At 36.8% G+C, this 16862-nt stretch overlaps 2 protein-coding genes across 2 annotated transcripts in view; one reads left to right on the forward strand and one right to left on the reverse strand.

Moving 5' to 3' along the window:
* EMB3129 (GTP-binding family protein) overlaps positions 1-1975 on the reverse strand; it is a 68529-nt gene extending 66554 nt beyond the window's left edge. The window contains exon 1 of the mRNA XM_089154854.1: positions 1794-1975. Coding sequence (XP_089010980.1) covers positions 1794-1922 — 129 coding nt within the window. The 5' untranslated portion in view covers positions 1923-1975. The remainder of the gene's footprint in view (positions 1-1793) is intronic.
* A 6953-nt stretch (positions 1976-8928) lies between these two features.
* On the forward strand, positions 8929-13984 carry LOC149016792 (uncharacterized). The gene is made up of 3 exons (XM_089154855.1): positions 8929-8999; positions 9094-9265; positions 12522-13984. Exon 3 carries the CDS (start codon positions 12537-12539, stop codon positions 13875-13877), a length of 1341 nt encoding a protein of 446 aa, XP_089010981.1. The 5' UTR covers positions 8929-8999; positions 9094-9265; positions 12522-12536; the 3' UTR covers positions 13878-13984.
* Positions 13985-16862: the final 2878 nt, after the last annotated feature.

Genomic DNA, 16862 nt, shown 5'->3' on the forward strand with positions numbered 1-16862 from the left:
AATGCGACTGTGTTGGACTTTGCTTTCTGTCAAACCGTAAGATTTCTTTACGGAAAAAAGTCATCTCCCTTAATCCTGATACTCTAGTTCAAGTTCAGGGCAGGTGCTGTTGAAAAGATCGGCAAAAGGTCTCAACTTGGGAGGGATTTGCTAACCAGAAAGCCAGATCGACTACAGGTGGGAGTGGAGTTGGGATGAAGTTTGACTTGTCAGTCAGCTTAAGGAGTGGTGTAGCAGTTGAATCACCGGTAACTCGGTAAGGACAGTGAGGCTTTTATCCTGATTTTTAGCTTTTAGTAACCCAGAAGCTAGCAGCAGTCTCAACTAAGCTGTTAGGAACAACTAGCCAAGCATGCGTCCTTTTAGCTATCAAGCATGTGGCTAAATTATAAAGCCTAGTGGCTTCTAATTCTATTAAGTTTTCTTATTATAGAGTACTACTAGCTAGAGAGTTATGCTAAATTTAGGACTCTTTAATATTCCTACATACATGATGTAGTCCGCCATCATAGGGGCAGCTTGAATAGAATGGATTGAGGTATGAATTAGAGAGCCTATGTGGTAGGGGGGGGGTGCACTTTCTTCTCCCCCACCCCTTTTCTTATGTGACTTCTCTTCCCCTTCCTTCCTATTCTTCTGGTTCTCCTTGTGTAAGAGCCCATCATAGCAGTCTGTTCTCAGGTTTGCATTATCCATGCTCATAAAAATCTTTGTTTTAGAACCTTAGAAGCTACATCCCTCAAGCACCAAGTCAGAAATGCACGCTAACTCAAGCAAGAACATGGAAATTATCGTAGACGAAGCTTCAAAAGTTTCCAGGTATATTATCCAAGATATCCTATCATTTAGCACATCCCTTGCAATTTAAACTACAAATGAACTTAATAAGCTAATCAGGTGACTGCCAGAGAGGTAACTTTTTTGGGAAGGAGCTCAGCCAGACGAGATAGATCCTTGACTTTCTTGCCTGGCCTTCCATTATGCGGCTACCTTTCTCAGCTCAAACATAATAAACTTAAAGAAACATTGTAAACTGTAAAAGAAGAGGATGTAATATGCGACCCATTAACCATGGCTGCCGGACCAAAAACACAAACTGAAAACTAGACACAATTAGTTGCCCATTTACAATACTGTTAGAGATGGGAGAGTCAGCAATAGCTGACAACTGCTATAGAATTTAAGGAAGTTATCAATCATCTGATATAATTGCGTTTCTGGCCCGCAAATCCTTCCAACCCTTTTAGGTACAATTCGGGAGCAATTAAACACAAAATCATTGACAATATATGTCTAAGCCTTCAAACAGAACCCAATTATAATATATCTGTACCCACACAAACTGTAATTCTGAAAAGAAACCAACAGAACTCAGTTTAAATGAAGTAATAGCACATCGTTGTCAGTGGACACAAAAGGTACTCAATGGAACTAAGCCAGAATTCCATTTCAAAATGGATCGAGGCAAGAAGAAGAAGAGCTCAGGCATTTCACAACTGAAGCAATAGTATCGTTTTCAATGGAAATACCAGCTACCCCAGTGGAATGAAGCCCAGTATTCTAAGAAGTTAACGAAAAAAAGAGTTTTTATCGAGGCAAAAAGAAGAAGAGCTCAGGCATTTCACAACTGAAGCAATAGTATCGTTTTCAATGGAAATACCAGCTACCCCAGTGGAATGAAGCCCAGTATTCTAAGAAGTTAACGAAAAAAAGAGTTTTTATTTCAAGAATGACTAGAAAGGCAAGAAGATGAAGAGCAGAGGAAAGCCTCGTTATCCACAATGGCGACATACCTGAATAGAGGTGGATGCCAACGGAGAAACTGATGCCAAAGCCACAGCTAAAGGCTTTCTTCTTCCATTAAAAGGTTCGCCGGATACGTTTGGGTTTGGCAGCCATGGTCCCGGCAGTGGAACTGCCATGCTCTTGCCTTGGTGTGCTCTGAGTAATGCCTGACGCGTTAGAATTTCAGGAACGAGACTTTACTGTATGTTATCCCAATTCCCAACCATCAGAGGCAAGAAGGGCCATGGACCGGATCAATGGGCCCGGTTCAATTACATCTAAAGTAAACGCTAAATCCGGTCCTCTATTTTGAACAAGGGTGAAACCCGGCCCACACCATAAATTTTGGGAATCGACTACTGTAGACCATAAAAATGAGATAGAAGTATGTGTGGAATAATGAGCATGTAGATGTAACAAAATTGTAGGATCAAGCGCCAACAACTACATCGGATACCACTTATAGGATCAAGTGCTTGTCATTGCTTCAAAAGTCCGAACTTGTGGATACGATGATACTAATTTTCCTTATACGGTAGCCAGCAACTACCCCGGTTCTAACCTGGATCTGGGCGGGACCTTGGGCAACCTCAACACAGCCTGACGAGGTCCCGACAAATAGATAAAAGAGAATCAACAAGAATCTATTGATGATTCAAATGGTTAATTAAATTCTTGGGTAATTTTCAGTTTGTCCCTGCCGGTTTAATGGAAATCAAATTTCATCAAAAGAAAATTACATTTTGCATTTGATCCTCCTATGGTACCCAAATGTGACAAATTTAGGACAAACTGTCACACATGAACATTAATGTGTAATTGCAACTTGATTTTTAGCATTTTGCCCCTAAATGACCCTAATGCATCCAAAAATTGCTTAGCTCTTCATCCTGCAAAACAAGTTTAGATGTGGGCCAACTCAGTGGTTGGGAAGCCACCTGCAAAGGTTAAATCAGTAGTTAGTAGTTGGAACACCATAAAGCCCTAGCAAATTGCAGAGCTTAATTGAATAATAGTTAATGAAAGGAAACGATTTAGATACCTCTCAGGTTTACCTGTCATTATGAGTTGTTGGATTTGTTCATGACCCTTCTTGGTGGCCGCCCGATCTTAGGGTTTTTTGCCCTCTTTTGGAGTCAGTTAACGGTTTCCTTGTATGGCAGAATTGTGTATCCCGAATTCTGCAAAGACACGTTTTTTTTTATAACCATCAGATTCCTTATTCCTCTCGCTACTTGATGGTTCAATCACTGAACCAGTCCCTACTGGAGTCATTGACCCCACTGTGATTGAACCTGATTCAATGTTATTTTTTGCCAATGATGGGTTAGTAAAGCAGTTAAAGACTCTACCTCCCACGGGGAGGTCTTGGGTTCGCACTATTCAGTATCATTAATTTGAGGATGTAATCGTGGTGCGCGCAAGCTGGCCCAAATGAACCTCATAAAAAAATGTAAAAAAAAAAAAAAAAAAAGAGAGAAATTAAATTTGGCCCAAAAAAAAAACCCAGTCTTCCTCATTCTCACTTATAACTCACAACCACTTCTATGCCACCCCACCACAAGTGCTGCTCCCTCTTTGCCACCACAAGGCACCGGCTATAATTACTTAAGTGGAAAGCTTCCAAATTAACACCAGGGATTCCTGCAACCCATGAAGCACCTTTGACCACCACTACCTGCACCACTCATGCGAAGAAGTACCAGTGTGGATTGGAAAATTCCATATTGAGTTAGGAATTCCAGATTCTTTTGCATTTCTTCATTGTAAGCTGAGGATAGACAAAATTGAAAGTACCCCATTTTTCAAGTTCTCGAATAACAAGGGGAATGCTACCATTGAATTGGTTGTAACTTGTAACTAAGGAACAAATACTTTACTTTCGCATTTTAGAGAGTTCAACTAGTACTGGCCCATTGAAGTGGTTGTGGCTGAGATCTAATCCAACAATTTGAAGATTCATAATATGGTTAATCCTTCTGAGTAGTCATTTCCATACAGGCAAAGATATTGTAAGCGCACGGATTGTCTAACATTACTTCTTCTTGTTGCATCTGAATCGGACCCTTTCAAGTGAAGCGTGGTTGAACCCTAGTTAAGCAGGAAGGAAGAACCTGTTCACAAAGACAAATAGTGAGAACGGACCTGGATACTTGAGCAGCTACCCTATAACGTCTAAGTCATGTTCAAATACAACACCACCCTATTGTTGAAGTTTAGAATTCAAGTCAAATTAGCAGCCCTTCAAATAAATTTTATTTATTTATTATTATTTTTTATCTGAGGTTCATCCAGGCCAGCTTACGCACACCACGACTACATCCTCAGGAGAGCTTTTATATTAATATTGAAGGAGCTTTGCCCTTAGCCCCAAATGTTAGTCTTTTTTCAACTGAACCACCCCTCTAGGTTCACTTCAAATAATGTTTCTGTTCTCATTGTTGTATTATATTTGTAAGGTTGATCAATGATTTAATATTGGTTCTGCCTGTAGTATTGTACTTTGAGAATAGTTAAAAATTCGTGTTGAATGGGAAATTGATTTCTTATTAAAAAGTACATATTGTGCCAACAAAAAAAAAGATCAAATTTGCCGTGAGATTCATGGAGTCAACATCAACTATTTGACAGCACCTTGATTAGTTGTATGTGATTCAGGATATAAAGTTCATGTCAGCACCTCCGGTTATTGCATCTGTTTCTTATCTTCCAAGGACGAGCAATATATTGGCTCATTTCTTGGTCCAAAAGGATCAGTCTGTTGGGTTCCAAACTGTTTGGCCCGTTGATTCTCCTTGGTTTGACAGTCCGTTGGCTGGTGAGGCCTCGATTTTGTAGCTTCCTATATGAATATAAGTCAATTTTCACACCCAAAAAAAAAAAAATTCAACTATTTATTTTTTTCGGCAGTCAGTAAGATCTACAGGTACGATTTACTGTTTTGTCTTTATCGGTCATCCTATATTGAAATGTCTACAGTCTACACTCTTTTTTTCTTTTCCAAAAAGAATAGGGTTATGCACTTGTTGTAACAGTTTTTTTTTTTTTTAAATCAAATCAATTCCGATCAACAGGTATGTTTCATAATCATATCTAACCTAGTTTTAAAAACTGGTTATAGGTAATGGTTAAGTTTCTAAAACAAGATAGAGGTCCATTGTTGAGTCATGAATTTAGGTATTAGATCTTGGGGGTTTGGTTTGGATTCTCTTAGTGGTTGATTTCATTGAATATATATGCATTCACCTAAAAAATCATACCTTCCATGCTCTAAGCATGTATGCGTTCCTACCTTCTATCTGTAAGCATTAGGAGACTCTTTATTTAACTTCTTGCATCACAATCTTTATGCCTACCTTCTATGTGTAAGCGTTAGAAGACTCTATTTAACTTCTTGCACCACAACCTCAAAATCATAAAATGCCCTTGTGGTAGTGTGGAGATGTCATCCTTCTCATGTGGTCCGTATCATTTATATGTTTTTTCTTTTCTTGGTAGAAACTAAATTATATATTAATTCTATCATAATCAAGTGGGTTTTCACTTCATTTCTTGGGAAGATAATGGTTTTGTTGACTTTAGCTAAGGGAGCTTCTTGTCTCTCTTTGGTGCAGTCTTGGTGAGGTGTTCTACCTCTGTTTATGGTTGATACTTCTTTCTTGTTGTCTAGGCCTCTTGGTCATAACTCTTTCATTAATTAAAATTTTCATATTTTGGCAAAAAAAAAAAAAAAAAGGATTTTTAACTCAAGGGGTTGGCTCAAATAGTAAAGACCAACATCTCATAAGTAAGAAGTCAATAATTCATATACAAGCTACCTATGAGGATTAATTGAGATGTGCGAAATGCCACATACAATGATTAAGTGACACTCGTTTGCTCATACATTTAGTGGCATTTCTCAGCTCAAACTCTCTCTAATTTTCTAGTCCAAGCTGTAGGGGGAAAATGGAATAGAACAAAGTTTGGTCAATTTGGTTAGGATCACATTGTGTCTCCACAAGTGAGGTTTCAACTCCAATGCATATGACGAAACTTTTTGTATCCAAATAGTGGTTGGGCTCGAAAAGAAAGAAGACATTCAAATGGAATTTACATTCACATGTTGATAAGAGCACTAGAGAGAGAGAGTCTTGCTTAATTTGTCTTAGGCTTTTGGTCTTAAGTCTTTTGTAATTTTAGCTTCTTATGTTGCTTTGCTTTGTGCTGTTCGATTTTGTAGGTCTTTGCCATTACTTCTTGTATCTTTCTCCACCAGACACCCCCTGCCGCCTTTTTTTTTCTTTAAAAAAAAAAGAGCACTAGCAAAGATTTTAATTAATCATACCTCACCTTATCCCTTTCTTTTTTTTTACCATTGCTGACTATAATAGTCGTTGGTGTGTCATTGAAACTTATTCTCTTTATTCTTTTTTCTCTTTGAGTTAGGCCAGTAGACAATATCTTTACTGTTTAACCTACCTGGCTTAAATATATTTGAAGGATCCCTCAGTGGGAAAACAACTAGTAACTAAAACCAAAGTTACGTGACATGGTTGATTGAATCAAACTTTTCACTTTTGCCAAGAGGACAACTACAAGTGGAAGTACATAAATCAAAAGTGTGGAGCACTTACCACACCACTAAATTACAAGAGATCATTAGAAAATCATACTTAGGAAGTTTCCAAGCAATATAGCTTTTTTTTTTTTTTTTTTTTTGGTAGAAAAAGAAGGGATGCTGCAATGATGACCTTATGTCCTTGTGCTCCCTTCCACACATTGTTCAGACTTTCGAGTTCAACCTATGCAAGCATCAACCTGTGAACTACCAGGCCCCGTCAGCCTAGTCCCACTAAAGGCCTAGTATAGTCTACAAAAGTCGGTAGTGATCATATTCCTAGGTCAAAGAGCACACAGTTGCCTAATGCAAGAAACAGAAGAGCAGAGTGAATTCAAACCTGAAACATAGAAACTACCAAACCACTTGGAAGTGAACTCCAAATAACATTGTTGAACCATATATACAAGGTAATTAAACAGTCTTAAAGCTTTTTCTTTTCTACACAAACCCAAATGTGTTAACAAAAATAAGTAAGGGCAAAAGTTTTCTTATGATAAAAAAATTGGAAGTGAAATCATTCGATAAAACCACATATTGTTTTGAGGAGTTTCACTCAAGTGGAGTGTAACTTTCTTGTCTTAAATCCCCGTCTTTTATGTACAAGGCCTTGTCAAAACCTAACTCAAAGGTCCTCTAGAAAATCAATGTGAATTCAATACTTCATCTTCAACTATACAATTAATGTTCTTTTCTCTTTGGTGTGGAATATCCAAAGGGTCCACACCCCATTTAATGGTATAATTTATGTAAATTATACTACATATCTGTCTCTTTGAGTCTGGATCCTCTTTGTTAGGAAATGAGAGAAGATTCGGATTCTTACATTTTTGAGTTTTTCTTAAAAAAAAAGAAATTTGTATTTAAGATCAATACATGTGAATCATCCAACCATGCAGAATTGAAAATGTTTCTCTTTATGTGAATAGATGATTTGGTCTCCGTTTGGCTATGGTTTGCATATTAGGATGGTACCGGATTTAAGCCGAGATGAGTCTGGATCACCTCCTCTAACAAGGAGCACAAATCGACATTTTATGATCATAGAAATAGGGATCTTGCAAGAAAAAAAATTATTAATTTTTTTTTGAGTTGGGACCCACAATGTTTCATATGGCCTCCTTATTTCTGTGGTCATAAAATGTTGGTTCTCGTCAGGGAAGGTGATCCGGACTTGGCTGAGATATTTGAGGAATCCGGATCATCTCCCATGACGAAGAGCACTCTCTGTGCTCCTTTGATAGTTATTGACTACAAATTATAGGGGAACCACAGGGTTTGAGTGATGGAATTTTTTTAATATTTTATTATTTTTTATTTGTAGGTCTTACATAATTTAATGGTTATAACACTTCAAGAAATATGATCCACACTCATATATAAGCCCGGCCTAGTTTGTTGGTGGTTGAATCACCACCGTTCATTTGAAACCCTAAAAAAGTGTTAGGTAGGAATTTCTGTTTCATGTTGAATTGAATGAATTGGTTCTTCCTTGGGGGCCCTAAGAGAGAGAGAGAAAAGAGAAGAAAGAAAGGCTGGGCAATGATCGATTAATATCTGGAACCGTTGTAAGAGTTGTGGAATCGATTCGTGTAAGGAGAAAGCAAAGCAAAAGGACGAAACGTCATCGATCACCACACAAAGTTCTTTACTTCTTTGCGGCTTTTGCCTTCTCGTCTCTCTTAACACCTCTCTTGCCATGCCATGCCATGGCATAAATGTCATGTCTGGCTTTAGGATTTTCGAAAGATTCCCATTCAGAAAAACATTTTAATCTTAATTATCAATAATTATTAGCCAAGAAACGTGTAATCTCCTTCTTTTTTCTTGTTCTTCTTCGTTGATTGATGATGATGACAATGACAGTGATGACAAAACTGATGATGATCTCGATCTATCTGCAAGTATAGCATGAACCTTGATTTTTATGAACAGGTATGGTAGCATGCAATGTAAACTGTGCAGCCGACCACGCAACACCAATCCATTCTCTCTCTTCTCTTTCTCTTTCTCTCTGAGAATTTCAATTTCAATTTCAATTTCAATTTCAAAAGGAGAAAGAACAAAGAACAAAAATGTTGGGTTAACCCTAATAATCAAAGGTTGTCGGTACACTTTGGTGAACTTTTTGGTTTAATGGTTCTCTCCCAAGTCGCACCACTTTGTTCTTATCATTGATTTGGAGCTGAGTTTGCATGCATTAGTGGGTCTATCACTAAATCTCTTAGGAATATTTTTATGATCACAAACCTTTAATCTTTCTCTCTCTCTCTCTCCATGTCTGCCTCTGTCGCTTGCAACTCTCTCTCTCTTTCTTTCTCTCTCACTATCTTCTTTTAATATTTCTCAATCTTTTCATTGATAAGCAAAAATATTTAGTGATAATCTGTGACGAGAGATTGAAAATTTTCCTTCTTTCTCTCTGTGCACCCTTATAATAGTAGTAAATAAAATATTCCTGTAGCAAATATAGTAAATTATAATTGTAAAGAAACCGTCATTTCTTGTGAGAGTCAGGTATTTAAGTCCTTCTCATCTCTCTATCTTCAATCACCCTTTCCTCTCCTTGGAGCTTTTTCTTTTCATCTCCTCCCTCCTGTGCTTAAAAGAATAGGTATTGCAGAGCTCTTCTCTTCTCTTCTCTTCTTCTTCTCTTATGAATAAAAATGGTGGCTCTTTCTCTAACAGGGTTTTCTTAATGATTGCAGCCACAGGGGTCGAGGCATGCAATCATCTGGGTTTAAGATAAAGCAGTAAGTAATACTGTCTTTCTGCAATTGCACCACCATCAAGCTCTGGATTTCTTCTAGCCAGGACTGATCAGTAACTGCATCAACAGCCAAGTACCTTAAGTTTCACATCTCCTGCTTCACATACCAGGTGATTATCCTCTCTCTCTCTCTCTCTCTCTCTCTCTCTCTCCTTCCTTCTGAGTTTCTGATCATGGATTGATTCTGCTTCTGTGCATACTGAATTGAGTCTTTGAAACTAATTTACACCAATAATTTCTTTTTTAATCTCGAATGTACAACTGTAGATTAGATACACAAAATCAAATGAGGTGTCATTTGTTAAGTTCCACACATTCATTTGGTATTAAGTGATTGATTCATAGATTTGCACTTATCTAAGCATGCATGTATCGAATACATCTCTCATAGTAAGACTTTCCCAAAATTCGATTCTACTCCACTTTCTCATCCCATTCAACTAAAGGCACAGCTGACATGAAAAGGAAAGAGAGGACACAAATGAATATATCTCTGAAGAATCTCTTCCCATTCACTTTTCTATAATTCGTTCATTTTTTCTCTACTCCATCAATCAGATTCCAATCTGATGCTTCCTGTCCTTTCATCTCAACTGATGGGGAAGGCCGACACTTAAATGTTGCGCATTAAATGCACAGCACCTATGCTAACAAACTCTCGATTCCGTCTCACAGATGGTTGAAAGCGATATGAATAGTTGATTTCGAAACTGAGATTTCAATCTCGACTGTTGGCAGCACAATTAATGCGCAACACTGAAATTGAATCGAATAAAAAAACATGGTCATTCAGCACTTTCCTTTGGTTTTTAAATTTTTTTGTTTTCTTTTCTTCTATTTCCATGGAGTTCTTGACATGTGGGACTTTATGTTGTTATTCTTAGCCTCCAAACCAATATGGTCCATGAGTATGAGTCAATTAAATGTTCCTTTATTCCCCTTTAATCTTTTCCTTTCTTCTTTCTTTATTTGTCTCTATTTCTACCATAAACAAATGGGTAAGGTTGAAGAAGCATATTTGAGGAATCTGAATAAACATATAGAAACCATGTTGGTAATTTTTTTTTAATATAAATATACATGTAGGAAGAAAATTGTTGAACACAATCATCAATCATTGGATGGATACAAATATATACTATTTTTCCATCCAAAATAATAAAGATAATTTTCATTGAAAAGCTTCCTAATAAACTTTATGGGAACGTTAACAATGTTTGAAAGGAGAAATAAAGGAAGAATATGCATCTATATTCTAGTTAATTATGTTTCTATTTATATAAACAACAACTATAGGGAGAAAAATTATAGCTTGCTTTCGAATCTCTTGTAGAATTCCCATGCTTAACCAATTTGTATATGTATTGATATGAATATATATAAATACATATACTTTTATTCCATACATAGCATACATGACTATGTATAAAATATTTTTACCTAAAATTTATAAAGCCAGTTACTTCAACATGGCTTAAATATCTTGCTGGTACAATCTAGTTAAATATAATATTATCACCATATATTTTCATTAGGTCATAAATAAAAACTAGTGAATCTAAATAAAAATAGAAAAATATTTTCATTATTTTTTATATTTTTAAACTACTGAAAAGGATTTGAGATCTTAATCAGTAAGTAATTAATTACCCATAAATAGAAAATAAAATATTCATTACGATTTATTTAGCTAGGGTAGATGTATTTGCATATAATATTTTTCTTGTCACTAGAGGTGATATTTCCCTTATGGTATTTTTCCCCCCTCTCAGAATGACTTACGTCAGTACATTGTGTTGTAGCTAGAGGCAATGTTCTTATAGCGGTGTTAATAGGTCAGGTTGGGTCAAGCCCGTTTAAACCCAAACCGTACCTTAGGGATCTAAACCATAATCTCATTTCTATTCTAACTCTATTAGGGTTTGAGAATTGTAAACCAAAATTCTAATTTAATTAAGTTAAAGCAAGGTGGGGGTAGGACAAGGCCGAGTTGGCCTGAGGGTTGAACCAAATCCTACCCAACCCCGTTAAGGCTCATTATTTTGTAACCGATATCTACCTTTCAGGTCTAAAACTCAGACTAGCTTAGATCGAGTTTAAGACGGATTTGAAACTGTGCATCCGGATTTTATTGACACCTAATGTTCTTGGCTAATATTAATATTCATTATAGTTAAGTAACTATTACAAATTCTTAACATTTGTTATGTTATATATAGCTTGATTGATATTCAAAAGTAAACATTTAATACAATTCAAAAACCAAATCCATTATTTACCAAGAAAAGAAAAAGAAACCAAATCCTTTATGAGGAGCCACTTAATCAATGATGGCTACCGTTAGGTAAACTTATCCATTAATTCCTTATTGGATTTGGACCACTCGAATCCAATCCAAAAGTACCAATATCTAGAGTCTAGAGTGGAAGGTGGTGGATCGAACAAGTGACAACTTGTTAGGTATCATAAAGAGATTAAAGGTACACCAAAAAAAAATAAAAAAATAGAGAGATTAAAGAAGAAAACATTAAGTATGTTTGATCCTCTAACCTAGGGTTTGATCAATTATTTTAAAATTCAAAATTGACTTATAAATCCACTTGAAATATTTGATCATTAGATTTAATTTTTCTTACACCAAAACCATTTGAAGGATGAGTAGCAGAATACTAAGATGTAGGGTGTGTAAGAAGAGTCTCCCATGATACTTCTTTATCATGTAATAGCTGTGAAACCCACACTAGATTCACAAGAATTCGATCTTTAATTTATTTTATCAGTACTCATAGGTTGGGCCACGTAAGGTTTCCTGTGTTCCCTTCATTTTATGAGTATTCGTAGGTGAAGCCCACATCTATTGTGGTCAAGATCCTAGAATAAACTCATCCGAGGGAAGCGGGCTCAACTTCAGTACTGCACAATTAATGCAAAATACTGTGTTTCAAACCGAAATTTCAATCTCTGACCATCAAACACAATTTTCGGAGATTAACGGGTTTTAAACATGGAAAGTTAATGTCGAAATCTCTCGACATTTCATTGCAGTACTGTGCATTAATTACGCAACACCCCAGCAAAATCCAAAGGAAGCTAGATTAAGAGCCCTACGTGGAGTTGAAGAGTACAAGTCTGGTTATTGAGCCAATCATGAATTCCGTGCCGATAAGAGTTTTGCTTGCATTAGAAGTGAAAGCTCCTTGGATCATCAAGAAAAGATAAAAAATAAATAAAAAATAGTGAAAGGTCCTGTTGCTTGTTGCTTGTTGCTTGAATATTCTCTTCTGCTTCTTCCATCAATCATTCTCTTTAATGTATATATATATATACCTTCTTCATCTTCTTCTCATTACCTAATCTTTGATTCAGGCTTCAGTGAAAGAGATGAAGCCCATGTATGAGCTTATCAAGGAAGAAGACAATGGGAAGCCTAGAAAAATCCAAGCTGTTGACGACATCGAATCATGTCTGCAAAAACCAGCAATCGCTTCACATTCCAAGAAGCAGAAGCAACAGCAGCAGCAATCACAACGGCTTGCATCGCTCGACGTTTTCCGTGGAGTAACCGTGGCGACGATGATACTGGTAGATCATGCCGGCGGTGTATTTCCGGCGATCAACCACTCCCCATGGAATGGTATCACCCTTGCTGATTTCGTTTTCCCTTTCTTCTTGTTTATTGTCGGAGTTTCACTTGCATTAACCTACAAGAGACCGGAACGCCGGTGTTCTGCAACAAAGAAGGCCATATTTAGGGCATTGAAGCTGTTAACCCTAGGATTGATTCTCCAAGGAGGTTACCTTCACAGGGTCTTCGATCTTACATATGGGGTCGATCTAACAAAGATTAGGTTGATGGGTATCTTACAACGGATTGCAATTGCCTATTTGGTTGCTGCATTATGTGAGATTTGGTTGAAACAGAGTAATGAAGAAGACAAGGATTCTGGTTCATCTTGGTGGTCAAGATATCGTTTTCAATGGATTGTGGCCTTCATCTTGAGCGCATTCTACTTGATCTTGCTATATTATCTGTACATACCCGATTGGGAATTTCAGGTTCCCATTGATGATCCTGATCAGCCCAATTCAATGAAGACATATACAGTTAAATGTGGAATCAGGGGAGACACAGGTCCTGCTTGCAATGCCGTCGGGTTGATCGATCGAAAAGTGTTGGGGATTCAACATCTCTACACGAGACCTGTGTATGCCAGGACTGAGCAATGCAGCATCAATTCTCCAGATTATGGGCCATTACCCAGCAATGCACCTTCATGGTGTCAAGCTCCATTTGATCCAGAAGGTCTATTAAGCTCGGTAATGGCGATTGTTAGTTGCTTAATTGGTCTCCATTATGGACATGTTATTCTGCATTTTAGACAGCACAGGGAAAGGATCATAAATTGGATGTTACCTGCCTCACTTCTTATACTGACTGGTTTCATCTTGGAGATTTTTGGTATGCATTTTAACAAGGCTCTGTACAGTTTTAGCTACATGTGTGTGACCACTGGTGTTGCCGGAGTTTTCTTGGCCGGAACTTACTTGGTGGTGGATGTTTATGGGTGGCGACGGCCAACAATTGTAATGGAATGGATGGGGAAGCATTCATTGATAATTTTTATCATAGCAACCTGCAATGTTGTACCTGTTTTTCTACAAGGGTTTTACTGGAAGAAGCCTGAGAATAACTTTTTGAGATTAATAGGGATTGGATCATGATACTGGCATTGTAGCTTGAACTGTAGCAGTTGAAATTTCTTACTTAATGTAATCATCCTAAATTAAAGATAGCTTAATTAAAGATAGCTTTATATCATTTGTTGCTTGGCCTTATGTGACACGCTAGCTATTGTTTCTTTACCTTTCATTATGTGAGAGCTAATCTTTCAAAGTATTAGAGAGAAGCATATTCTCATGGGTACTTATGAAAAGTTGAGCTTTTGATTATTACTTGCTAATTTGTGTAGCTGTAAAGGAGGAGTCCGGATCAGCCACCCCCACCAATGCTTCCTGACCACAAGGTCAGTGGGGTCCACGGTGAAAAATACTTTTTGGAAAAAATAAAAAAATAAAACTTTTTTTTCCACAAGTGGGACCCATTGGTTTTTGTGGTCAGGAAGCCATCAGGGAACACTCTGTACTCCCCCGACCGTCCGGACGTGGAGATGATCCGGATTCAATTAAAATATTGACACGTGTGTCCAACTTCAAAGCAAATTCTTCTTTTTTCAGTAAATTGGTCAAAACAGAACTTTGACACTATTAATCATTGTTACTAAAAAAAGAAAATTTTACTTTGAGAGTTGACATGTGTCAATAATCCAATCATGTGTGTTAGAAAATTTAAGGCATGTTTGATTACATGAATTCAAAATTTTCAAATAGAAGAAATGTAAGTGTAATTTGCTCTATTTTTAATGGATTCCACCAAATATTCACAAAACCATATCCACCCATAAACAACAAGCTGGATCCACTAAACAACAAGCTATTACCAAAAATAAAAAAAATAAACAACAAGCTGGATCTTCTATTATATACTTGAGCCTGTATCCACTCTCAGGGTCCATATCTGATATAATGAACTATGACTGTTGAACCATTGAATTAGTTCAGGTTTTCAGTGGGGTTGGTAACCTCTATTGTTTTAGTTATAGTAATTAATCATATCTCCAACTTAATCCCAAATTCTGATAAGTAATTAATTGTATCCTTACCTAAAAGAGTCCGGATCCTCACCCCGTCCAGGGAGCACAGACTGCTCTCCGATGGCTTCCAAACCACACAAACACGTGGGATCCACAAATGAAAATTTGAAGTTTTTTTTTTTTTTCAAAAAGTGTTTTTCACCTGTGGGCCCCATGACTGGGTGAGGATCCGGACTCCTTTTAATTAGGTGGAAAAATTTTCTCCGTTATGTAATAATTCAGTATCTATCATTTTCTCAGGAATCTCAAATTACTTTTTTTTTTTTTTTTTTTTTTTTTTTTTTAACCCCACTTCAAATTTCAATTGTATTTTCAATATTCCCAGACTAGCTTCCTTTTGTTATTAAATCCGCTTCAACTTTCAAAGAAAAAGGGGTAAAAAAATCAGAATTAAAAGAGAGAAAAGGCGAAGACCATCATCATGACTAATTTTTAAATATTTTATTTTATTTCAAAACTTTTCTACTTAAAATAAGATTTAGTAGGACAAGCATGCCCCTTTTTTTTTTTTTTTTTTGTTCCGATTGAAATAGAGATTTTTTTTTTTTCTCTTTCATTTCTTACAATTGCAAATATCCTGTTGGTTCAAGCTTATCCAGTAGGTCGATCGTTGGAATGAGGTGTTTTGGGCTATGTTAAGAAGCCAAGATTGAATATGGGGGCTCTAAAACCTTGTTATTTGGATATTGTCTATTTGTGAGGCAAGATTGAGTAATTTTTTTGCCGCTATGAGTGGCCAAGCTTTTCTAGTAATTGGGATCCAATCTTCCAACCAAGAGCAGTTACTCTAGATGGTTGTAACGTGCATGCCTTTACTTTGGCCCGATCTTAGTCCTTGAATTAGTGCTGCCAGAATTCCTCGAGTTTCATCTTCATTGTCAAAGATTCCTACTACACCCGTCCATTGTGTATTCTTGTTTATTAAGCCTCAACAGCATCTCATATGTCGATGTTCTAAATTAAAAGATCCTGCACACATTAACGTGGTGTCATTATGAAGCGGCAACTCACTTGAGATCCTGTAAATACATTGGTAATTAAAACATGGTCAAGGCTCAGATGTTGGGCTTCCCCTACATTGTAGGGGTGTAATTTCAAATCTTTTGTCCATTTATTAAAATAGTTCATGGCAGCAAGAAAATTAGGTTGTCTGTTTGAAATACAACCTCCTTTCTGACTTTCTAAATACTGTAGTAAGTAATTATGAAACGTCAGAAATGAGGTTGTAGACTATGAAAATTCTGTGAAGATTAAAATTTTCTCTCTCCATTTGATAAAGAGGTTACGTGATAATTTAGTATCTATTAATTTCTCACGAACACAGGAGAGCGCAGGGTTGCTTGATTGGTAAGACAAACATTTCTTAATGAAGACATCCATGGTTTGATTCTTGCTTATGGAACATGTAATATTGTAATGTCACTATCTCCTATATATAAACTAAGGAAACTTGAAAAGGGTCTGAGAAAATTTATTTGGGATACACATTTTCATCCACAATTCCTTTGCCTAGCAATGAAAAAACCATAAATTTACACCCACCAACCCCACTGGTCTCGAATTTTTATCAACTCCATTTTTTACAAACAAATGAACCATCTATTTCCCTCTGGATGAAGGACACATCCATCAATCTCCATTATTTTAATTTAATCTCAATTTTCGGATGTGACCGATGGACATGTGTCCTTCATCGAGAGGGAAATGGGTGGTCCATTTCTTTGTGATAAAAGTCACACATGTCTCCCCTTTAGAGCTGAAACTGCCACCTGGGAAGTGGTTGACTGGATGAATTAATGGTAAAATGGAGTCAAACGAAATACAAACTAGCTGTTGAGTATGACCGATGCTTCACATTATGCCCCCATAGCTTGTAGAGGGTCCATGTTTCTATGGGCCCTGGAGTTTCTTTACAGTTTGGGCTTGGGTCCATGAATAGTTGTGGCTTAAGTGTTTCTAAGTGCTTATATAAACTCTCTTGTAACATATATAACTC

This window comes from Hakea prostrata, chromosome 5, assembly GCF_041222555.1.
Source record: "Hakea prostrata isolate BN-2017 chromosome 5, UWA_Hpros_2, whole genome shotgun sequence".
NCBI lineage: Eukaryota > Viridiplantae > Streptophyta > Magnoliopsida > Proteales > Proteaceae > Hakea > Hakea prostrata.